Genomic DNA, 25,783 nt, shown 5'->3' on the forward strand with positions numbered 1-25,783 from the left:
CCCGCCCCCCCCCCCGTCCCTGAAAGTGTCTCGTTCTCCACCGTGGCTTGGCCGCGGCGTCTCATGCGAAGACGGCGGCGTACCTGGCAGCGAGGCGGCACCGTGAAAAACGCCGGCCCAATTATAGCACAACACCTAGCCGTACGGTTTCCATGGTTGCGCGTTGCATTTTTCCCGCGGGACGCGCCGTGAAGAAAACGAGCGTCTTATCAAGCATCACCCCGGTAATAACACTCCCTCAAGCCTTTGCCGCATGTGTCAGACCTTAACGAGAACCCTGGGTGAAATCTCTCTCGCCGTCCAGCCACAGCGATTGATTTGGACTTAATCTCTTGCCGCGTGTCCTCCTGCGTGTGCGTTTGTATGTCCTTTCGCTGTTTTTACAACATGATTTGGAAGTTGGAGAACTAGAACGACCAAAATGTCACCTTCATCGGGATGCGTGAATAGCTCAATATGGAGGATCATGAACCAGGGACCATAGCAACAGATTCCGAGAAACAAGATACGCTCCACCCATGGCCATATTTACGAGAATTGGTTGATTTTGCCGGCTAAAAAAATGGTTTGTGGCAAGGGTGTTACATCTCGTGCCAGCCGAAAACACATGATCACTTCTTGTGTTCAAAAATTGCCTGTCTGAAGAACAAACTGAACAAGATGTTTTGGTTGTTAGCTAATTTAGCATGTTTTGTTGCTACATTCATGATATTAGTACAGCTATGCCAGTACATTATTGTTTTTGTAGCAGTCAATGTTACCTAACTAACTAACAACAAGCCAATTATTTTATTTGTATCGCTTTTTTGGTACAAGCCTCACGTAAGTTGTTAAAACAAGTCAAGTGTTGGCTGATGGGTATTTTTAGAGCAAGTTCTTGAAATAGGTAGCCTATTGTGTATAATGAGAACAAGCGCGATAGAAAATGGGTGGAAGGGTTTTTTGTTGTTGTTGTTGTTTTTTACAAAAGTACCAGTAATACCTTTTCAGCCAATATAGTTTGTTTGTTATTTATTGTTATGTATTTTGTGGCTGCGCATGTTGTTATCATTTTTGCCTTTAATTTCTGTCAACTGGTTCTCGGTTGAAATCTTGATCTCACGCTGAGGTTAAATAGACACTGAATACTCTAAATTGCCCCTAGGCGTGAAAATGAGTGTGAATGGAATCTGCACTTGTGGTAGGGAGGGCGGCCATTTTCCTACATTCATATCGAAAGTGTGTTTTACTCTGGCTGGTTAGCACGTTGCCCTTCAAAGTGCAGAAGTGGAGGGTTCGATTCCAGCTCCGGCCTTCCTGTGTGGAGTTTGCATGTTTTCCCCGTGCCTGCTTGGCTTTTCTCCAGGTACTCCGGTTTCCACCCACATTCCAAAAACATGCACGGAACACTCTAAATGATCCACTATTGGAGTCCAATGTGTGTCTAATGTCTAATTTGTGATGTTTTCTTGCAAGAGTGATTCATATATGCTTCACGTAGGCAACAGTATGGCACAAACGTAATGACAAAGGAGTCAAACAAGGTGCCCTCCCCATTCTTCCGAAGGTTCGAGCACCTTGCTCAACTAACTTTGAAAGCCTGAGCGTTTCCTTTCCCGTCTAAGTCACGTTTTACAAGCCACATACCCCCCCCCCCACCCCCTCCCTCCAACAACAATTGGACCACATCGGTTCTTGCTATCTCTCCGTGCGACGAGCCGAGGCCGGCCCGCGCAGTGGGGGCCTTTGGGTAGGGGGGAAGGGCACGTCTGCTGGCAGCGAGGGTGAGTAGATCAGCGCGGCTCAGTGTCTGCGAGGCGCTGATAAGATTCCAGGATTTTCCCGGTGTGACAGGCTTGCTCACCGAGCCGAACGCCCTCTTTGCATGGAGGCAGCCGCCACCGCCTGACCTACCCACTTATAGCCCCTAACCGCCCAACGCACACACACCCAACCCCTTGCTACACCTCAGCAAGCAGGTGCAGACACACCTAAAATCCTCCTCAGACTTGAATTATTCATCTCATTTGCATCTCCTGTCTTTCCGTCTGCGCTCTTAAGGTAAAACTCATTTCTTCTTTAAAGTTGGACGCTTTTTGCGCCATGCGCGCGGCTTCTTTCTCTCCGACTCTCTTCTCGTTCTTTATCTCAGCCCCGCCTCACGCCCCCCCTCCCCCTCCCATCTCCCTTGGATGGCAGGTCAGGCAGTGAGCTGTGCGGGCTCAGAGGAGGTAAGGACGCCGCGGTGCACATTAATAATGAAAGGCCTCAGCCACCCCCCTAGATACACACACACACACTCACTCACACACACACACACACACACACACACTACGCACGCACTCACGCATGCACTACCCCCCCCCATCGCCATGGCGATGGCAGTAGCCCAGCACTGTCATCAGTGGAGGTGGGAGGGAGCGAGGCGCGGGAGGGCCAGGGGGGGGGGGGGATACAGCCACTCTCTCCAACTCCCTGCTCGCCAAGCTGATCACGAGCTCGTACGCCATACTGGGCCTTCCACCGTGGATGTGCGCTAATTAAAAACACTCAGCACCATGGCTGCAGCAGAGCTCTGCATCACTACCTGGATGTGTGTGTAAGAGAGAGGGGGGCAGTGGGGGGGGGGGGGGGGAAACTATGGAGCTGAGAAGAACAAAAACAAAACAAAAAACAAAAGGAAAAACATCAGCTAGAATCATCAAGTAAAAGGAAATGGAAACTCACCCCGGCGTCATGGACCTCAGTCATTAGAATTAGTAATTACACTAAGACCCTTGTGAGATTGGCCACATGTTGAAGCTTTTCACTTGTCCTCAGCCCAACTTTAGTTCTTTGACTCGGTTAATGCATCACATGTGTACAACTAAACAGGCAACACTTTCTTTCGGTTCCTTCAACATCGCCTTAAATGAAATGCAGCGGTGCCTCTAAAGTCAGACAAGCCCGAGGTCGTTTTCAGGATAAGAGGTAAAGCCGTTCATAATTTTGAAGTCCGAACCCCCGGCAAGTCCTCAGCATACCTCTTGAGACCTCGCCCAACTCAACGAGCATGAAAGGATTAACTTGCAATTTCTTTTTTCTCTTGACTGTTTGAGACACGGCAGCATAGTGGAAAAGCGGTTGGCATGCCTGCCACAGGTTCATTGAAGAGTCTAAACTTTCTTATTTCTCATCATGTGATGACAAGAATGACACAATGAGATGACTCTTATTCAAATTAGACTCCAGTCCATGCACAGACGTGCGTATCTTCATTACCATCAAAGTTAAGGTCGTTTAAATTTCAATATTAACGAGTTAATTTATTTATTTTTCCACTAATACAAAAATAAAGACCAATAAATTGTTAACCCCATTTAAAATTAAAAATACAACACCCTCAACTTTGATTATGGCTTATAAACTGGATTTCGTGCGACTCTTTCCAGAAAAAAAAAATTGGCCCTAACTTGGAATTATATCGACTTGCTAGACTTTAGAGGTGCTACTGCACGAGAAAATGATGTTCGAATGAGTCGGTCTTTTAAAAATTATTACAATTGTACATTGGACACTAATACATGCATTCCTCTTTATTCACAAAAACCAGTCCATTTTTCTAAACAAATACAAAGATTGGTTATTTTTAAGAGCTGCAGCTACCCGGCAACGTAACAAAACAAAACCAAAAAAAAATCATGGAAATAGAACAAAGAAACAAATACCAAAAAAAAAAAAAAAAAAAAAAAAAAAAAAAAAACCTTGTCTCAGTGCGTTCAGTAGGGTAGACTCAGAGCAAGTGCTGTCTCTTAGTGCTATCGGCCGGATAGCATGCTATGGGGCATGCTCAGTAGGGGCCAAAATAAGTAGTTTGGAAATGCAGATGAGGGCTGATGATGACGGACGACATTGCAGCGGAGTCTCAGCTTCTGTTTCCTGTTTGGCTGTGGAATTTTACAGCATCCGAATGTGAAAATCTGTTGCCAAACCATTTTGTTGTTTGTCAACGGTCAAATGAGGCCATTGTCTCAGTAACATGATGGTAGAGTATTACAAGAATGTTTGCCATGAGCCACTAGTTTTAAAATATATAGCTGTAAAAGTACATTCTCTACACAAGTACTGTATCTTTCCACACATGAACAACATTAACACCAAACACAGAAATTAGTTGATTGTCCACACCGGGGGCCCATCATTTCTGCTTCTGGCAATAAACAGTTCAGTGTTCAGGCGACATGGAAAAAAAGCTGCTGGAAAAAGGACAAAAGGTACCAAAATGGAAACATAGAAAAGGGACTTTTCATAGATGCTTTTCTTTACGCTTCATTTTTGGTTCAAGGAATAAGTAGGCGCATCCATTACCCCACAGATCTTTTTTTTTTTTTTCAGCTTAGTTTTTGTTCTTTTCTGTAAGCATTTTTTTTTCCTTTTTGTCATTTATTTTATTAGCCAGTGTCTGTTTTCCGGAGACAATCCAAGAGTTGGCATTGCACTTGATGGCAGAGCTTTGGGTGCGTAGTTGAGGCGAAGTCCTATTGGAACCACCGGAACGCCGCTCCGGTAGGAAGCATCACCTTCTTGGAAGAAACAGAAGAAGAGAAAGGGAGGGGCGAGAAGAAAGAGAAGTTAAATATTACCAAGTGCACTTTGTACAGTACGTACTTAAGGATATATACATGTATATTGTGACTTTTATAAAAAACGTGAATAAAATACACATTTGGAGTTCTAAAAAAAAATTACATTTGCTTATCTTTGTCTTAACATGCTGGGTTATCTGTATTTACCAACAGTGGATTTGAAAAGTCTACACACCCCCTGTTCGAATCCCATGTTTTGTGATATAGAAAAATTGAGACCCATATCAGCTCAGATGTTCTAGGAAGCTTTTCCTGGCATTGTTTTTGTTGAAAGGTTGTGAACGATCACTGACTGCAAACTGTTCATATTTCCTTTCACAGGCTCCACATTGAGCTGAAGAAAAACAGCCCCAAAGCATTATGCTGCCATCGCCACGCATCATTGGTATGACGTTCTTTTGGTGATGAGTTGTTGTGTTTGTGTCTGCTTTTTTATTTGACTTTGGAGCTACAATTTCTTTTTTTCACATTCTGAATTACTGTAACTTAATGTTGTTGTTTCTATTTGTTTGAGTGCACTCAGATGTCCAAATTTAGAGAAACCTTTGCCTGTTTGCTATTTTGGTTCCTAAATGACACGCCACTTTCAGGGTGAGTGGTGAAATGTGTATGAGCCATTAGACGCAGGAAAAGGCTTCACACAAAAACCGATAGGCCACATTTATTATTTAGCCACCGCACGCGCCGCACTCCCACGCCATCGTTAATGACGATGCCACTCTCCGTCACCGTCGCAACCTCCATCCGCCATCCCTCGCCGTGGCTATCTGCATGACAGGAGTGGCACGCACGCACGCTGCTGCAAGGCCGAGCAGAGGTCCGCCAATCAGGCCGGACAAAGACACTATCGGCATGGCGGGCGTCCGGAAAAGTCTAAGTCACCCGCTCAATCCGGAACGAGGCAGGAAGTGCTCCTGCACACCCACACACACTCTCACACCAAAGCCAAAATGTATTCAAGTACAGTCACACACCTCCACACGCTGGCATGATAATACACCCCTGAAGTCACACCATACAGTGAGAAAATCTCATGCGTGGTGCATTCAGAGCCCTGTTTTTTCATCACATCCGACAGCGGACAGTTTAAGGATTCGGCGTGCAAATAAAATGATGAGTAGCCATGCGTTCAATCACACTTGCTTATCAAAAACAAAGTGAAAGACCTGACACATGGTTCTCATTCGCAGATTTACATTTCCATGTGATCTCAACTGTAAACATTCAAAATCTCCTTACTTCAAGATGGTTAAACATCAAGATCCCAAACGCGTACGTTTTTGCATCTGCAGCTAAAATCAAATGAGTTAATTCAATTTCTCGTGTTCATCTGCCTCACAGTTCTGAGACATAGCTTCCAAATCTGGTCTTAAGTGAATTGAATGGCATGTGACAATGTGAATGGCGGTGGTGTTTATGTGCGCTGCAATTGGCTGGCGAGTGTAACCAGCCCGGGGTGTATCGCACCTACCGTCCAAAGTCAGCTAGAATGGGCCCCAGGTCACTCATAACCCAAATGGATGGATGGACATTCCAATATATTATTATGTGCTGCATGTTGACCTTAAATTGCAGGTGAAACGACTTCCTAACTGTTGCTAAGTGATACACCCAAGACTGGTCACCAGCCAATTGCACAGGGCTCATATAGATTCGCACTATTCACACGAGGGCTGATCGATTCTGAAAAATAATGAAATAGAGAGAATTTTTTTTTAATGCAGCCATCCATTCACTGAACCGCTTATCTTCACCATTAATAGTACAAATCCTGCTGATGTTGAAAAAAACCCCAACTTTCTTTTAGGCTGAGTACCCAAGAAGTTGTCCATTCGTCAAATATCACTTAACTATATTTTGAAGGAAATAAATATTGATCCCCAATTGTGTTACTTTAATGTTACACCTTAAAATGCTGGCAGTTCTATAAATATAATCGGTACAATGACATGGAATGATATCTGTACTAATCATTGGATTTAAATTTTCCAAAAAAAAAAAAAACTCAGGCAAATACAAAGGCAGCCTTTTCCTTGTTGCTCGGGTCCTTTGTCCAACTAAGCTCCAGCCAGCAGGTAAGAACAATTAGGACAACAATGAGCAGAAAGAAGACATTTGTACTACTTAAAATGTTTGTGAATCACACTTCAAATGGCGAACAAAAGCGAAGTCCCTCTATATGGTCATTTCAGATCATTTTGGAGAGAAGAAAAAAATGCTTTTACATTGCCAGCCTTGCATGTTCAGCGAACTAAACCTGTAAATCTTACATCTATTTCACAAATATCTGATTTCAATAGATTTTTACATGTATGTAAACATGATACTTGATAACGTATTCTTTCAAATGTTCAACAATTGAACATTGTAAAATGAACTGTCAAATGGCATGGCTCTGCGAGGGCGGCTTTAGTCAGTTGCAGCCGTTACATCTCTCAAGTTTTTTTTTTTGGTTTGTTTTCCCCTCTCCTGGAGCTGTACATGTGGGGCAAGATGATCTGAAAAATATTGGAATGCACATACCTCAGGTCATATGTTTGTTCTGCGTATAAGTAAACCGTTTTTGTAGTGGACATCATCATGACTTTGGCAATATTCTGTGTGATTGACTGTGATTGACTTCCACCGGGTATCTTTCTGGTCATACGCAATAGTGTAAAAGCGCTTCCAAACACTCACTGGAGCAGTCAAAAACGTTGATAAAGCTCTAAATTGGCAACACTGACTGTGCTTTTGTAGACTAGCTCGTTTGTTTGCAGTGTCACTCGGGATGCAATTTAAACTAAGGAAAACACTGGAAAAAAAAATGGACAGAAAAATAAAATATATTTTAAAAAATTGTTGTACAAATAAACTTGAACCAATTAACAACATCTTTTTTAAGAGACCAAATTTGATGTGTAGAGAAAAAAAATGCTATTTTGCTAATCTGTGCATTTAGCTCATGTTACATGGCTTTTTTTTTTTTTTTTTTTTTTTACAGCCAGTTCTTAATTTTTGGTCCAAAATACTGCTACTCATATACACTTGCCTGAAACGTTTGCTTATAAATAGGCTTTGCTTGAATAAAATGACACCATTTTGGCAAGCTCAGTGATGGCAATGTTGGCATTCACCTTGATGCAATGAAATAGCCCAGAAATCTGAGCATGTCCAACGAAAATGAGAGAAGCTACTCTAAACTCACGCATCTCATTTTATAGGGCAAATAATTTTATTTGTGTCAATTGTTTGAAAAGAATATCCCCCAACAATATCTTAATTAATTCTTGCTAAAGTGATGGTCAATATGAAACCGTGAGGTAAGACTCTGAGGCAGCATGTTGCTCGAATCATTTTATGGTCTGTGTTGTTAACCCCTCGTGTTTCTCTGTGACGACCTTTCCACAGAAGCACTTAGCCGGTGAGACAGCCAGGAGGACAGCAGCAACATCTGGCGCCGCCGCGGATGTCAAAAAGCCGGTAAGGTCTGGATTTAGAGCATCGTAATACGCGGCGAGAAAAACACATTCATCAGATGAACTTTAACTGCTGGATTTCCTCATTAACTGTGTGCAATCAATGAGAAATGGCAGAAAATAGAAAAAAAACTGTTTGTCGCTATCGCTGACTGCACCGGTTCGAGTAGATGGGATCTGTGGGTGTGAAGTAGTGAACCAATCACTATAATCGATGGCCCCCCCCCCCCACCAACCCAAAGAAGATGAACACATTTGTCTTAGCATAGCAAAACAATTTGTCGAGCATATCACAAGAAAATGGCCATTGCTAATTTCAACTTGTAATGACATTTGGCAGGAAAGTGCATGTTACGCGTAGAAATTCCTTTTAGCCACTGTGAATTCGACTTTTAGCATTGCCCGAGATTCACAATGAGCAGAAAGGAGCGAAGAAAAACACAAATCGACCGCCAGCTGTCAGCTGTCTTCCTACTCATCAACAGCCTCCGGGAATATAATCGTAGAATTTCCCCTTTGTGTGTGCGTAAGGTGTTTTATCAGATGCATGTAACCTCCTCGATAACAACATTATGGACACTTTAAGAACCAAAACTAGGTTTCAAGTGAAACATACCCGAGGTCATATAATTCAGACTCCTCTCCATATAATTTCCAAATCCGTATGCCAGACCTCTGTTTTAAAACACTTATTCCAAAAACCGTTCACAAAAGCATGCCGCGCCAAATGAGTCAGGCTTTATAGCCGCAAAACATTCTTTTTGTTGTGAAACCTCATATGAAAACGACACTGGGTTTTTGAGCGGCCGTTCCATCTTTGACGTTGCGAACGCCGCTCACCTGCGATCGGATTTAGAAGCGCAGCCAAACTAGGGGCCGACGGCCTCTCGTGAAAACCAATGGCGGAACCTTGCACGCGTTGTTGCTCAGCGTGCGGCTCACCAAAATCAATACGACTGCCGTTGTCACTTGTTAAGGTGGAGTGGATTGTTGTTTTGGGTTTAATGGTGATCGAGGTCTTTTTTTCGTGTGGGTGAGGCGAGTCTGCAATGAAAATGTATTTGTATAGCCTTTTCTTTTTTTTTTGGTTTGTTTTTTTTTTTACTGTAAGAAATACAGAGTGACTTTAAACGCGTGCAAGTCGTAAACATAGAAAGTTAAAATGTCCCTTTTATATTTTATTATGCATATATATATATATATATATATATATATATATATAAATTAAGCAAATTTATTATATTTATTCTACAAATATATTGCTAATGCTATATTTATCTTGCACTTATATTCTTTTCAGTTCTTTTCTGAAACATTTATTTTGTGCAATGAAACACTTTGTCGTCACCCCACCCCCAATTTTGCTGCTGTAGACTGCAAATTTCCCCAGTGTGGGACAAATAAACGTTATCTTATCTTATAAAAATTATTATTGCAACAGTTTGCCCTCAGAACAGATTATTTCCATTATTGCTCACAGCCATATTTCTCGTTGATTCTTCCTGATGTAACTCATCCCTCGGCCTGTTAGCAGTTTTCCCAACACGTCCACATGTCCCACATGTGTCTTTGTGAAGGAAAGTTCACGAGGCTATAGCCATGAGGAAGAGGTTCCGAACAGTGCAACTGTAGTCTCAGTCCAAAAAGCCGTTCTACGAACCGACCACAACGTTAGTTCATGTAATCGTGACAAGTTCCGCTGCCGAGACTGACGCGACTGAAGGGTTTTCACATCGGCAACGCAAGCCCAACAGCTCTGCCTTCCCACGTGCCTCTATCAAACGCTGCATTCTCAGAATAAATCCAGACGTTCTGCGCCAGCGAGCGGCAATGTGGCAAAGGCCTCCGCATGCAAACTCCCCCTCACTTGCTGATTTTTTTACGCTCCCTCTTTGAGCCGCCGTCAACACCCTTAAATTAAGCGCCTCGCTCGCTGGACCGAGCTTGTGTATCGACGCGTATGCCGAGAGGGATCTCGGAGGCGCGCGCAACAACCTTTTCATGCAAATGCGGTAAAACCAGCTTGCGACGTTTCAGGAAACCGCATGTTAAAAAAAAATGGTCAAGAATTAAATGCAAACAACTTGCCACAAGGTTAACTTTGAGTTTAGGTCTGTTTAGGCGATTTGAGGCCAAGTCATTATTATCTCAGTGCTTCATTACACACACTTCATTCACACTTACATACAAATGGAATAAAGGTCTAACTAAATCCATTCATTATGGCTTGGCCTTCAGCTTTTAGTTCCCCCTGAATCTTAAAGGGAACATATTATGGAAATTGGGCTTTTAACTCATTCAGTACCAGCCAATTCTGGACCAAGTCTGAAAAGACGTTTAAAAACGTCATTGGGAGTGAATGAGTTAATTTATTTTATATTCATAGTTGGGGCTCGGAAATGCCCGCCCGCCCATCAAATGCGGAACCACACAACCAAGTAAATCTTTTGTTATCTTTCGATGTATGAAAATTAGTCTGCAAGATAGCCATTATGGATTTTTAATAGCCCCCCCCACCCCGTCAGATACTACAATGTTGGATTCTCCGGTGAAGTTGACGTTGTGGTGCAGGATGAATTGACGAGTGGTAGCTGCTCTTATCTCACTTCCTGTTGGTTGAAAAGATGTTGGTCTAGGTACTTTCATGCACAGTTTCCTTAACTTGATGCCTAGGCCCAAAATGCATTGCAGGTCAGTTTTTATGGTTTTGACAATTGTCAGAGTAAGTACTGTAACTAAGTATTGTATAAGTTACTTTCGTGATTGTGAAGTAAGCACCCAACCTCTTGGCAATGTAAATGCACGTCTTCTGTGTATTTTACTATTACTTTACAATATAATAAAAGCTATTATAGAATAGAATAGAGCAATATTTACATGGCTTTGCCCTCCTATGATGTCTAGTTACCCTAAATTTGCATTCAACGCGTAAAGAGGAAGCGGCAATAAAAACAGGTCTCCTCTCCCCGAATGCGGCAAGCAGTCATGCAGCTCGTCATTTGGCATTCGACGTGCGCTGATGACTGGCCGTGTTGTGTGAATTGAATACCTGCAGGACAAGAGCGGTTGACTTCAGAACAAAAGCCTGTTAAGACAATATCGGGTTTCGCTAGCGGGGTGCCTACACGCTGACAAATAAAAAGTGTGAAACGCTACATCTTGAACTTAGAACTTCTTCTTATGTTTTTTTTTTTTTAACTCCGGGAGAACAGAGATTTGGCTTTCATGTTCACACATCACTCCTCCTCGAGCAACAAGTGGGCCCTCGATATGAAAACGGGTGGTCCGATTCTTCCTACTGGTTGGTTGATGCTTAAAATTCAATGCACACGGCTAATTCGCTGTGGTTTTTCACCACCCCCCCCCAAAAAAAAAAAATCATGCGTCATTGACAATATTGAATAATCAATAAGGTGTCAAACTAATTTGCGTCGCCTGCCACACTGTAGTTATGGTTTCCCTCAGAGGGCTGTTACGACCATGAATGAATGAATTTATAATCATCTCAGCATAATGATGTGAAGCACGTCTATGTTATCATAAATGTAAACGTGACCATGAGTAGCGTTATGTAATTCATTTTAATTGTATCAGAAAACCGTTTGGAATATTCGATTTAAGTGTCGGAACTTTTCAAAGCCCCATTTAAAACCAAAAACCAAATCGACCCCATCGAGGATGGAACTTTTGCGGCTTCTGTCGGTCATCAGATTGCTTTGCGCGCGTGCGGATGTGACACATTCATATCACCATTCGTTTGTTTCTCCTCTTTCGCACAATCATGTTACCCTCTTGAGCCTCATTTTTCATCTTGGGTGACACCGGTGTCTGTTTAGTCTAACTCGGTGCTCAATTACTTCACGACAGTGACATTGTTTTACAACATCGGGGCTGACGTAAGAGAAGTGCAGCCCTGAAACATCATGTTTTGTTTTGATTTTTTTCCCTCCCCCTCTGTCATTAGTCAAGGATTATAACACAACCTAATCCTTTAATAACATTCATTAAAGTATTGTTCTGCTAAATGTATCTCATTAAAATCAAATGCAACATAAAGAGGAACATGTGCTTCACAGGTATACTCGAATATGATGACAAATGACATTTAAATCATTATAGATTTCTGTAATGAATGAATAAGCAGCCGTACTTCTGCCGGTTAGACGACTATTAAACTCTGCAGGTTTACGATATCATTAAAGTCCATCTCGTATAATTGAAGCGCCGTTCGGCTGTGACGTGGCGAGCTACGTGATGACCCATATCAACATCAGCGCTCATGAATATTCAAGTGCCTTTGTTGGTCTGGCGCCACTGGCGTGAACGTCAGGTTAATTACCACGACCCCCGTCACATGCAAATCATCAATTAAGACTAAATCCTCCCCTAGTTACAGTAAAACAGTCATACAGTATATGAAAATAATCAGCCTGTTTGCAGCTTGAGAAGATGCGTCTTTCAATGGCTTTCAAATCCTTTTTAAGGGCCACTCGCCATAAAGACGAGACTCATTATATACCATTGAAGCAAAATGCTTGGGACGCATTTCTTAATTGATCAATCAATCGGGGGTTGAACTCAAGTAACAAGTGTCCTACTTGAATGATAATTCTTTTTTTTTTTTTTTTGTATGCTCACTGGCGTAGTGTTCGGAGAAGGCCAGTTTCTGTGCCGCAGTGCACAAAGCAAAGTCCATAAAAGCATCGCTGGATGAGTGTGTTGTAGAAGAACTTGCGCCCTGAGCTCAACGCCATAAAACATATTTTAGGATGAACTACACTACCACTAAGACCAACTCTTCCGTGTTCACTTCCTGTACTGCAAGTATCAAAGGCAGGTGTCCCGACACATTTGCCCACATCATGCCTATTTCGACTCATTAAATACTCCGTGATCAAGCAGTGCTTCCTTCACACGGGAACAAAGCAGTCTTTGTGTTTCAACAAAGTAAATGATTCTCCCATCAACCGATAAGGACCGTTCATTTTCTTTTTAGATCGGAACATCTGCCCAAATTAATTTCATGATCGGTCATTCTGTCACCTCAGCCATGCTTGGATAAGCCACCGAGAGCGACGGAGGTAAAGGGCAGTACGTTTTCTTTTTCTTTTTTTCTTTTTCCGAGGCCATTTAGATGAGCAGGAGTGTCACCGGAGAGAAGGACAGGGGCAGCAAAAGAGGTGCGGGGTGGGGGTGGGGGGGGGGGGCACATTTTGCCATGCTGACACCTGGTGCTCCAGATGACAGCTCCAAGGCCAGATGGACCACATTACATGCGCACGCACGTACTTACGCACACATGCACACCTACACACATACACAGTACACAATTACCTTGACGGTGCCCACGAACGCTACATTTTTTTTCCTGCACATTTCGGCCAAAATATTACCATGTATGTGTAAGCCGGACGTGACCAAGCTGAAAATGGCCCAAATGGAGGGAGCTGTTTTTCAGCCTGTGAATGAACCAACTCGGTGGTATTCGATGGGTGAGGTACACAGAGCGCACACCACCTGTCGCAACTCCTCGCTCCACTCACCTAAACCCAACCCTTCATTATTAACGCATGAATCCAATGGCAGGTCGTCGTTTTAGGTGCTAGCTTACACAAGGCGGAAAACGGATTAAAATGAGTGTCGCGTTGCTGGTTGGTTTACATAACCGCGTTTTGCAAAAGATGAAAAATGCCTTTGAAAACGCATCTCTAAGTTTAAGTATCTGAAAATGACAGCATTTCTGTTTCCTTATATTGTAAGTCAGTCAAAATGGTGACTGTTGAACACCGTTTCTGCTCCAAACTCTTCTCCAACATGAAAAGTTTACATTTCATCTTGACGGTATCCAGTGGAGTCACGTGACCACTGGTCATTACGTATTCAAAAGAGCTCTGTACAGGTGGACATGCAGTTAGTGTGCATGTTTGTTGTCGTCGTATTCACAAACGCGGTACAAATACCGTCAGGGTGTTTTGACAATGTTGGATTTTGTCTGTGAATCTTTGCTAAACCTCTCTTCGATGTTGCCAAATTTGGAGGAAGGGCAATTTGTTTTTCATTTTTCTGAAAACAATCGAGGCAATTACATAATGTTTAGGGCCCACTATGCCTTCTTACCTCCAAAGCAGCAGAGGGCTTCTTCTTGAGTTCCTCACATTTCCGAAACTTGCAGATCTGATGCCCCGTCTTGCGATTCCGGCAGCTGCTACACTGCTCACAGTTAATCCGCCGCCGGCAAGGTGGGCACATGCCACAACGTTTTCGCTTCTTTTTGCCGGAGTTGATCGCAGAGGCCAGCTCGTTCTGCGCCGGGTACTCGGTCAGGCCGGCCATGTGAAGCGCGCTGTCCGCTAGAAACACTCCGGCCGGCGTCATGATGAAAAGGCCCGGGTTGAAGGGGAAGCCGCCCCCTACTCCATATGGGAAGTCAACAGGACCACCTACGGCGTCCGCGACAGACGTACCCTCCAAATCGCTAGCCCCCGAGCCCGCATCTCCTCCGCCAACTCCCACTCCCATGCCCCCGGGCAGAAGCATGTGCTCCATACCGGCCCGCTTTAATAACGCGGCTGCCTGGGCAAAGTGCAGCAAGCCATTCTGTCCCTCCAGAACCTGTTCTAGGGTCCGGTCCAACTTGGCCGCGGCCAGCGCAGAGACGGTGGGCTGGGGTGGCGGAGGTGGTTGAGGCTTGGCCGTGTGGCTCTTTGTCTCACGATTGTCTTTGTGTCCATTGGTGGCGGCGGAGGAGACCGCCGTGTACTGCGAAAGGGTGCGGGAGTTCTTAAGGCTCCTGTTCAAGGGCGCGCTGATGATGCCGCTGCGGTTCCTGCGTTCGATAACGGGCGAGTCCTGTTTGCAGCTACTCCGCTCCAGGTCCTCAGTCCGGCTCCCTTGGGACAGCCTGCTAGACATGGTCCAGAGCGTATGTGCCGCCCGGGTATGGGGTGAGGATGGAAAGGGGGCAGGGATGAGCGAGCTGAACCTTTTCTTGGTCCGTTCTGCGCCCTGGGGAGAGTGGTGCCACTCCTTGATGGACTAATCAGCCAGCCAACAACAGACAGGCCTTCTGCCTGCTCGACAACTAAGCCCTCATCCACGTTCTTCCATGGGCCATCTGGAACCTTAACACATGGAGAGAAGAGAGCGGTGTGCTAATTAATCAAAATCCAGTTCAGTTCATCAAATTACAGCAAATTCAACAAATTCTGAAGTGGTTCCATTGGAGGTAACATGACAGCATCCTTATCGGCATGTTCAACATGCACTGACCGGCCAAATTAATGACTACTTGCGTGACGCGATGAGACCCGCTACTTGAGCTCTATCAAATATTCTGCCTTTACTGACAAAATATTGTTCGCTTTTCGTCGGCACTACCAGAAAGACATTCATTTACAAATATGTTCATATTTTAAAACTCATTCAGTACCAGCCAATTCTAGACCAAGTCTGAAAAGACGTTTAAAAACGTCTTTGGGAGTGAATGAGTTAACTAAGCGAGGTCACCAAAGTAGTATACGGAGCTCCTATCAGTACGGTTCTACACCAGTCCAAACTAATTGGTACTGTTGAAATTGAACACCTGAAAGCTGATCACTATCACATTTGTTCAGGGCAGAATATTTGATGCGATATTGTGATCGCGGTCAGTGTGCAAAATATGTGCCACCACTGGCCTGTTTTGGCATTAGTAGGGGTGCGCGTCTCGAATGAAAGACGATTCGATGCGTATCTCGATATATTTTAAAGTGGAACCGTTTGGTTCAACGCACTCGCATCTTTTAAATCATAACAAATTTTCTGATTCACATTTGTATTTGTTACAGCCCAAAGTATCAGTTTACTACGGCTTCAGTTTGATTGTGTCAGATGATTCAACCATCATGACATTCTCAATGATGTGTTTGACCTGACCAGCTAGAATAGTTTCAACAACACCTAAAAATCTAGCGTTTCACTTTCTGGAAATCATTCCCCCATCCCGCGAAATGTAATATAATTTGGCGCTAGATGGATCAAACAATCGCGAGGGAGAAGACAATTCATCAGGCAGGTAGGGCGAGACTCCCCCACTGGACACCGATGCATTCATCCATTTGGCTCGAGATTCCTGTGGCTGCTCATCTATGAAAAGGCAAACTATGCTCGTATTCTCCTGACCTGTCCGTGCTCACAAACAAGCGCACCACCTCCCACAGAAAAGCGGAGGAAATGGCCGGGCCATTCCTTATAAGGGAAACAAAGGGAAAAGGAGGGGGGAGAGGACGACGGGCGGCGGGGGGGGGGGGGGGTGTCTGTGCAGCGTGTGGAAATTGGAAGGCCAGAATTAGTGGGAGGTAAAGCTTCAAAGGCAAGAGCACAGCCCCCACATTCTCACCAGCTCAGAGGGGATGTGGCGCCAGCGAACCAGAGCCGGCCGGCTCCACAGCCCCTCGGCCCCATAGTTTCAGTTTCTCCCGCTACGGCGCTGACCGGGGTCCACTTTCCCCGAAGCATCGCAACACTAATTGCATCTCTGCGCTGTTGCGGGTGAACGCATCAAGCAAAGCGCTGAAAGTCATCACAGAACGATACGTGGGGGTTTCACATAACTAAGAGACGAGAAAAAAAAAAAAAGAAAGACGTGCTTAGTGGTCATTTCTGAATACTTTTCATGTAGTTAAAAGCAGCTAAGTGGTTATTGATAGACATTTGAATTTCACACACTCTGAGTTGCACTCTGGCAGCTGTGCATCCGTGAAAGTAAATCGGGCGGGCTTGGGCACTTGCCCGGCACTATTTCTTGATTAATCAAGGCCTGGGAGAATATCCAGCTCTGATCCAGCCGCTTCGTCAATGTTCTAAATACAGTAAACGTGTTAAAAGCCTTGAGTGTTCCACAAGATGAATGAATTGGCATATAATCAATCACGGGGAATAAATGAGTTCTCAAGTCATCTACAAAGTGACAAAACTGGCAGCGAGGACCCATGAAAAAGACTTAAGAAAATCTCTGATCTACCGAAATGGTTTCATTCCGCTGGCGCACCGGCCGGCCGTCTATTCTTCGCGACCGACCAACCGAGCGATGACGCCATATTTTGCCGTCAAATGACGTCTATAGTCATCACTGCGGTCGGTTGAGAGCATTAATAGATGGTGTGGATGTGACGCAGCACTTTGGATACTGCTGACTTTGGCTCTGCGACAGTCCAGGCAACACCTGCCTACTGACAAACGACACAGCGACACGCTGGTTCGTGTCCTCTCAAGATCGTCAGTCGTTTTGCCAAATAGCAGGAATGTTTAGTTAGCCACTGCTTTGAGACATGTAAACTGTGGAAACTTAACAGACTAACCTCACTGGTCTGAATATTGACATATTACGTATTAATTATTTTTAATGAGCGTATATTTACGACCGCATTCTAATTATCTTAAGGGGTTTATGACCTCAAGTGCTCTCTTGAAGTCGTTTTCGATACAGAAGTGAGCGCTCGCTGTCCATGAGAGTCTCGTTCACTTTACAGCAGTCAATTTAGAAGGTCATCTATGAGATGTGTGATGTTCCTGTACTTGCTAGCTGCCGCGGTGACCTGTCGGTTGACATGGAGGCGGGAAGGTTTTTGTTACACACTGGACAATTTTGTTTTTAGAAATGCTAATTAATAAAACGCACCCCCCACACACACACACATAATGGAGTGGAGTTCATCCGTGGGTGCGGTGAGACTGATATATAAGTGATTAAAATCCTTGTTATTATGTTTACGGCACGAATGACCACAATTTAGAGACATTTTGATAAAAAATAATCCACAATGAACCATAGTAACAACTTCATCCATCATGGAAAATTTATCTAGTGTATACAGTAATTAGTTACACTGCCAACTACTGGCCTGACATGTGAACTACAGTAGTCTGTTTCTTCATAAAGTTGTGACCTAAATCTACAAAGAAAAAAAAAGTCTCCGAATTAATATAAAGTTATGAAAATCGAAACATGCTAAGATTTTCATTTTAAATGATCACAAGTTTATATTCCGTGTCGCAGTCAAGCCGAAGCCAAATAGCAGCACGCCCAACCGCCCTTGCGTTGGTCTTCAACATTGTGTGTTGATGTACTTGTGTATTTCGTAAGAGCTTGTCAGTGATCACACGGTTTCATCCGTCGCCATCTCGACACCATCACCCTTGAACGCGGTACGCGTTCTCAGGCTAAACAACCTCGCGTCATAGTTCGTTCGAGACTCTCGCTGCACCACTAACTCAAGGCGTCGCTGTCCTAATGGGAACTGCCTCCTGAACCACAACCGTCACTCCCGCACTTCTGAATGCCAAATGAAACTAGATAATTTAGTGTCGTTTTGTACTTGAGGCGCTTTTACCCAATTTCCTGTGTCACAGACTTGATGCGGTGGTTCACGTTTGAAGCTTTACACCTCTGGTTGCTGTTAAATTGACAGCAGTGTAATTAGTAGTTACATATCAAGCCCTTGAACTCTTGCATGCTGTCTCAGCATGAAACAAATGTATATCCACTGTATAGGACATTTTTCTCAATATTCATTGTCTTTTTCCCGCAAAGAGTGTCTCTGTTTGCTAGTAACAAGGCACACAGACGTAGATATAAACGGTCCGAAGGGTCAAATATGGGTCAATGACTGACCCCGTATCTCCACAAATTTTCAAATGGGCGTGGCCTTAAAGGTATGATGTCACCTGCAATTAAAGCATCACTGCATGTGGCACTCATACCCGAGAGTCAATTCAGCATCACGGCGGTGCATTTGTGTGAGTTCTGGTCATTACCGTGGAGAAAGAGGAATCATATTAAGCAGAACATTTTGAATGGTTCTAAAGCCGAGGTGCTTTAGTTCAACTGCAGTCAACTTGGTGACACTTTTGCCAACAGACTATTACTTTGATGTACGGCTCTATTAGCTTGTTAGCCAAGTTAGCATAAATTCTTCAAAGGACTAACGCGGCTTCATCCGAGACTAGTGACTCCACCCACCAGCACCCTAATTACCGACTCGTGTCTTAATTATTCCATACCGTAGGAGTAAAACGTCAATTTGTTGTTTACGACACTTTCATGCCAAACCATTTCAGTTACCAGGCAACCAGTGAAGGGCTCCAGGAAGTTACTGCTGGGCCAAGAAATACTCGAGTACATAACCCTCCTTGCTCCTGGCAATGGCATCATACTTGCCACATTCGAGTAGGATTTGCACAAATAATATGACTGTGTATGGCATATGTACCCAAGATCAATACAATGCAAGAAATATTCTAAATATGATTCGAAGACAAAGTGGAGCATTTCGGAAAAGGTGATGCTGAAAAAATTATAAGTGCCACTGATTGAACTATTCGAGGAGATTGTCAACATTCGGATACCTGCACATCTCATTCCACATTCACCTGCAACTCTCAACCTACTCGGGACCTTAAGGACTTTTTACTTTTTGAAGACTTTCTTCCTCAGGCTGACGTCATGTGCACATCCTTCCAATCCTCCCCATAATGACACTGCAGCTGTCGTGGGCGTTCAGTTGATGACTTGGTTAACTGATCAATAGGTGATGGACAAAAGCATTTTATGGCGTGCTTGTGTTTATATCGTCCTCATTTTTGGCGGTGGTGGGTGATGGTTGATTACGTCAATTGAGATAAAGCTTCAATGATTTGATCATATATTGCTGCAAACCAACAGACAATAGACTATCGTCTTCAACTACCTTTTAATAACCTCATTGGTTCAGGGGTATGGATTATTGGGGATGATATTGATGCACCGTGCAAACACTCGCATCAAACATAATTATTCTCAATTTGAACCGGAAATCAAACCCACATTCTGAAGTGGCAAGCATTCCAACTATGACTTTTTGACATTGCAATTGCACACGGATTAACAGTTAGAATCTTCCCGCAACATGATGGCATAATTTGATTTCGTTTTACTTAGCCTGTTTTTACGTCTCAGTTTAGCGTAACAATCCCAGATGCCATGAAATGTGCCCCCTAGTGGCCAAGAGAAGCACTTAAAAGGATGACATCAGAGCAATTAAAATCCTCTCCATGGTGCCCCTTTCAGGCTTGTTGTGGTCGAAATAGGACCAACCAATACTGGAAAGTATTTGTAATACAAGCCGGACTGTGTAAATATGGAGTGAAGAGACACCAAGAAATTAGCTCAACGGCATTCGTTTGGATCAATGACTTTGTCAGTATTCACCCAACTGGACAATTAACCTCCTCCATGCTCACAATCTCTCGAGCATTAAGCAGTAAATGGGGGAACTGACGTCACTGCGGGCGCAGGTGGCGAGTTATCGCAGTCAGCATTTCAAAACAAACAACAGCGCCCCCCTACCAGCCCCCACCCCTGCTCCCCCCGCCGCTCCTAGACGTTGGCTTAGTCCGCCTCTAACTCTTGTACAAGTGATTCAACTTGTGGAGACGCGGGAATACTTTAAGCATGAGTGCGTGCGATGCACGTATAATGCGACCCCCATCACCCCCCTCGCCTCCGCCTTCTACACCCCCCCCCCTCCCCCCGCCGCAGACGCGCCGTCGACGACGAGCGTCACATTTTCAATTCCTCCCACCTCCTACACGCACACACGCGCGCGCGCGCACGCGCGCACACACACACACGCGCGCAGGCAGAGGAAGTTAAAAAGCATGGTGACAACGATTACACTATTCCGGTGCTGCGCCTCCTCCTGATTTACGCACGCAAAGTTGGAGACGAGCACCCTGGAATTGAAAAATACCGCACCTCGTGTCGCCGGAAACTGGTGGTGCGTTGAAGGACACCTGAGAACTTGCCCACGCTCGGACAAAAGCACACTGAGTCGTAGCTAAGAGAGAGAAGGTGCCATCTGGAATGCGAAGAAACGGACTTCCTGACTGTTTTTACGCATCATTAATGCTGGTTGTTTGTGCTCGGGTGGTGGGGGGGGGGGGGGGGGGGCGTTTCCGATAACGGTCACACAACACGCACAGAGAATCGTTTTAAGTTTTCAGTTGGTCCGCATCACGCCGCGCGCGTCCGTGCCGCCGCCGCCGCCGCCACATGGAAATAAAGGCCAGATTGTTCGTGACAAAGTGGCGGCAGCTCGTCAGTGGCGCCCTGACAACGCACCGGGAGTCGCTGGGAAATGAGCGCGCTTTTGTCTGGGGCACGGAAGCCCCATCTGCGGCACCGGCTCCCGCAGTGCCAGCTTGCTCCAACATTTGGAGGGGGGAGATGACAGCCAACTTTTTGGACTTTAACAAAGTATAGCCCACCCCTCCGCCTCCAAACATCCATCCCACCCCAGCCTCACTTCCCATTCAATGTTGTTATTTGTAAACACAAACCCTGTGTTATTGGCACCTACCAGAGCAGATCCGAGCAGAGGAGGGGAGAGGAGGGGGGGGGGGGCTCCCACAGTCCGAGCGTTTCGTCTCTCAGCCTTGTCGTGCGCAATGGTGACAAAAAAAAAAAAAAACACCCAAAAGCGGGAAGGAAAGACACGCGTCGCCCCCCTCCTCCTCCTTCCACAAGTAGCCTACAGCAGCGCGTCCGTGTGCGTGGAACCACCCACGGGAGAAATAAACCAACATTCACCGTCAGTTGTTGGGCAAAGGCGGACTTTCCGTGGGGCTCGGGCGCGTGGGTTCCCCCCCCAAGCCAGCCAGCCAGCCTTCTCCGGTCCTCGCGATCCCACCTCTACAATCCCACTCGCCCAGAGGAACATGCAAACACGTTTCATAGATTTTTGGAGGTTAGCGGAAATCCCGAAGTGGATTTTTGACGCGGCGCGACACAGGACACCGACTTGCGGTCATTGCAGCAGCTTTGAAAAATGACCACTAAAATTCAAATAATTGTTAACGCACGCTCCACATTACTATGGACTAAGGTACATATAGATAAATTCGCATGAATAGAGAGTATTGTAAGTGTTGTGATTGGGTATTTTCAATTTGTATGTTAACCTATGTAATTAAAATATAAGATTTAAATGGCTCGATGGATAAACAAGCAATACTCAACGCCGCATAAACACTGCTTGAAAATGTAGCCCCATTTTGTAATCAATAGTAGACATAAACAAATTTACGCTCCAAGTAGAAAGAACTATCAAGTATTTTTGGAATCAAGTTCCCAACTCGAGTTTGCATAGTTTCCTTTAACGAGTGAATGAGTGAACTGACTTCGGCCATCAATGCGCTCCAGAAATCCAGTCCCCGCACCCACAGCTTCCGTCTTTCTCTGGTAGCCTCTCGCCGGAGAGTCCAGTCCGCCTCTTCGGACCGTCCCGGACGCTTGGCAGGCGTTCAGTCCAAGTGTGTGGACATGACACCGCCAGGGCGGCAGAGATTTTCCTTCGTTTCTCTCCTTCCCGATCGCAGACTGGCTGACATTGGCTAGAAAGTGGAGCAGCTCGTCAGGGACAATCAATGAGAATCGATCGAGCCGCGCGATGGAGGCTCCAGTGCTGGAACATAGCGGTTGAGGGGAGAGAGGGGAGGGGGTTGGTGTTCTCGGCAGGGTGGGAGGACGGGGGGGGGGGGGGGGGATACCAACCGTGACAGTGGCCAACCACCCTCCCTGCAAACAAATATTCTCTGTGGCTCGTAAACATGACACTCACTTGGCAAATACTAAAGTCAAAGGCCACCGAGTGCGTAATTGCGCGCAGGCGTCGCTTTCCAAAGGCGCACACAATAAATGCAGTCTCGCCGCCTAACGGGTTCAACGTGTTAGTGAGTGTACAGTGATTAAAATCATTCACGTACAGCCTCCGTTCCAATTTGATACAAATGAGCTCTTTCACAATTTGCCAACTTATTTCCCAGATCATAATTACATTACCACTATTTACCGCTGTTCATTATTAACATTAGAACACCATTTGAGCGTGAACCAGTGAAATCCAACACGAGCTCTTTCAAGAATAATAATTCTCATTTTTGATTGACACTTTCAGAGATGTACAGTATTATTGTTTATTACCGTTTGCAATGGCGCACAACTAAACCAGTTGCATTTTTAACCGTATTTATCACCAACCACTACTCACTAATCCTTAACTATTCCAAATATAATCCCAACTACCTCCACAGCATTTAAGAGTTCGTGAAAATTCTTTACAACGAATAATCCACAGGCCTATTTAGTCGGCTATCTATGCCAGAACGTAGTGTGAAAGGCAAAACAATAAAATGCTCCTCCACCAGATGGCAGAAGGTACATAATGAACACATGTAACTACTTTTTTTTTGACATTTTTATTGAGTGATGTGACTTTTTTTGTCCAGGGATTCACTTCATGATGATGCAAATATAGGGACTGCACATTGACATGTCAGGTGGTTGCAGGAAATAATAACTAGTTCCAGATACAGTTTTTTTTCTTAGTAATGTATACTTTACATCCGCTACTTAATAAAAATCCTGTGGATCCAGATGCATTTTATTTTGTGCACTCAGTCGCCAAAATCGAATTGAATAAATTCACCACTTCATCATTTTCACTGTAGCCAGTTTCTTTGAAGTTCAGATCAACATTATATCCTTGCAGCATTCACATGCAATTTGTAATATGTGGTTCATATTACATTCGTTTTGACTTTCCCAAGTCCTTTATCCAAGCTAAGGAAAAGAGGAATATGACATTGTTAAGGCAAAAAGAAAAAGACGAGTCATGCGTTGACGGGTAAGAGCAGCTAGCTGTGACTCTTGGACGCGCTGTGGTGGGTGCAGTGAACCCCGCAGGCTGCAGCCACACTCGGCTCTTTGTTGTTTTGGTTGTGCGCAGCGAGGCACGGTACTTTCCTGAGCCGGGGAGGCAAGATCACTGTTGCGTGGCCTCCATCCCCAGCTGCACACATGACCGGCGCCGTAGGAAAGCCCCTGACCGCGGCTCTGGGGAGGTCTATCAGGGACGGAGGGAGCGGAGAATGTTGTAGATCGTGTTAACTGCATGTAAACATTTCACAGAACTTAGCTTTGGGCTTTGTTGTTTAATTCTAATGCGCAACATCTCTCAGGTTTCCGTTGTTGTTCCTTTCCATTTCTTATCCTCTAACTTTTAACATTTATGACCTCTGACCTACCGACATTCCTGTGCCTTTGACCCTCAGGCCCTTTACATCATACAGCGGGTTCCCATTGAATGTAGGGATATGAGATATTCAATCTAAAATCCAAGCAATTTAATTATACAGTAGAGTATACACTGTACATTAACAGAGAGGGCCCATCGTCTGTGTGTGAGCATCTCACAGAAAAATCAACTTTTTTAAAAAATAGACCTGCGAATAACAATTGACAAAAAACTGTCATATGCATGCCAGGCCAGTAGTTGGCGATCACTATTTTTTAAAAGAAACCCTATGCGCAAAACTTTCATCGTCATAACCATAATGTGCTTGTAAATGAACATTTCTAAGGTAGTGTTACTTGAGACAACACATCAGAAAAAATAGTCAATGTACATTTTGCTGGAAAAGGCAAGTCAGTTTTATTTACTTCACACATTTCATAAACAAGATCCATCACTTTGCTTTGCAAATCTGGACATTTACACTCAGGGCCGACTTAAATTTTCACATTAACCTGAATATTGACTTCATGTAAATGTACTCTATATGTATATAAACCAGTGTGTGTGTGTATGTGTGTGTTTTACATTTAAATATATATATACTGTATAAACTTTTTAAGGTCAAATGTATGACGTGAGTTCATGGCAACCCTGGTAGCCTTCATCATATGATGTTGGAAGTGGCCCACTTAGTGCACCATTAACTCCAACCACTTTGCCAAAGCACCATGCCAGTAAAAATAGCAGCCGCAAACGCTGCTGTCAGTCATTCAGAAAATACTTTTATGACCTTTTTAGAATCATTTTAGGTAGTTATTGACACTTGCTAGTCGGTCATTAATGGCACATTTTGGTTGTATTGAAATGTATGACGGCAGCAGTCAAAATGCTGTTTTGGACATAAGACATACTGCAACTCGGTCACACGCTGCTTTCTCCGCTACCTTCGTTCAGGTTTATCAGTCCAGGATGATACCGGTATTGGCACCCTCGAAGACGCACCGCAAGCACCAGGGAAGTATGATTCGATGCCATCAAAAGCTCCGAAGAATGAAAGCACTGCTAAAAATAAAGACGATTGTCTGGAACGATGAACGCCAAGTTGCAAAACTCGCCTGTCACGAAAAGTCTCCAGATTAGGCCCAAACGTGTTCACAGTGGCACTAAAAGAGCGACGGCGCTATCTAGTGGCATATTTTGACAACAGCCATTTCCACTCTGGGCTGACTGTTGACCCTGAATGTCTAGACCGCAAGTGTACGGAGACTTTCATAATTGTTTCACTTCTCTTTTGTAAGGAAACCATTTCCCCTCTCTTGTATCTAAAACTTCCACACAGACAGCCGGAGTTTCAAATAAATCTGTTGAACCTTTCCCTTCCGAATCCTCCAGACAGTGCAGATGTGATCGAGCCATTCTTACTCATTCAGATTTGGCGTAACAATTTTTAACTGTGCATTTTAAGGAAGAAAATAATATTGATATCATTGGAATATTTGTTAAGAAAAAACTCGACAAAATTTTGACTTGAATGGGGGGGCGGGGGGGGGGGTCCGTTATCTTATTCCATAGGTTACAAAACTCAAGCAAGTGTTTTCAACAAAAAGTAAAAGTGTTTTCAACAATAAGG

General features: G+C 44.4%; 1 protein-coding gene and 1 long non-coding RNA gene across 4 annotated transcripts; one reads left to right on the plus strand and one right to left on the minus strand.

Moving 5' to 3' along the window:
* The first annotated feature begins 2,136 nt into the window (after positions 1-2,136).
* LOC147193884 (uncharacterized) lies at positions 2,137-25,654 on the plus strand. Its single transcript, XR_015103040.1, has 4 exons — positions 2,137-2,210; positions 4,926-4,989; positions 7,995-8,066; positions 25,108-25,654. It is a non-coding gene; the product is annotated as an uncharacterized LOC147193884 (long non-coding RNA).
* Positions 3,540-22,434, minus strand: cxxc5a (CXXC finger protein 5a). 3 transcript variants are annotated; one of them, XM_086130734.1, is made up of 3 exons: positions 22,259-22,434; positions 14,180-15,183; positions 3,540-4,541 (listed from the first exon to the last, which is right to left on the minus strand). In XM_086130734.1, the coding sequence occupies exons 2-3, from the start codon at positions 14,972-14,974 to the stop codon at positions 4,497-4,499; spliced, it is 840 nt and encodes a 279-aa protein (XP_085986860.1). In that variant the 5' UTR covers positions 14,975-15,183; positions 22,259-22,434; the 3' UTR covers positions 3,540-4,496. The 3 variants fall into 3 exon arrangements, with proteins under 3 accessions (XP_085986860.1, XP_085986861.1, XP_085986859.1); XM_086130735.1 differs by lacking the exon at positions 22,259-22,434 and adding an exon at positions 21,439-21,786 and having other exon boundaries at positions 3,540-4,538; XM_086130733.1 differs by lacking the exon at positions 22,259-22,434 and adding an exon at positions 21,439-21,786.
* Positions 25,655-25,783: the final 129 nt, after the last annotated feature.

The sequence above is a fragment of the Hippocampus guttulatus genome, chromosome 15 (assembly GCF_054856545.1).
Source record: "Hippocampus guttulatus isolate MCC_2025c chromosome 15, RoL_Hgut_1.0, whole genome shotgun sequence".
Lineage (NCBI taxonomy): Eukaryota > Metazoa > Chordata > Actinopteri > Syngnathiformes > Syngnathidae > Hippocampus > Hippocampus guttulatus.

Bases quoted from the DNA above. Each gene is read 5' to 3' on its own strand.
- cxxc5a (XM_086130734.1), bottom strand. From the start codon at position 14,974: ATGTCTAGCAGGCTGTCCCAAGGGAGCCGGACTGAGGACCTGGAGCGG. The intron at 4,542-14,179 runs GTAAGAAGGCAT...GTTTCTTCCAAG, and splicing joins AGCCCTCTGCTGCTTTGGAG to AAGGTGATGCTTCCTACCGG.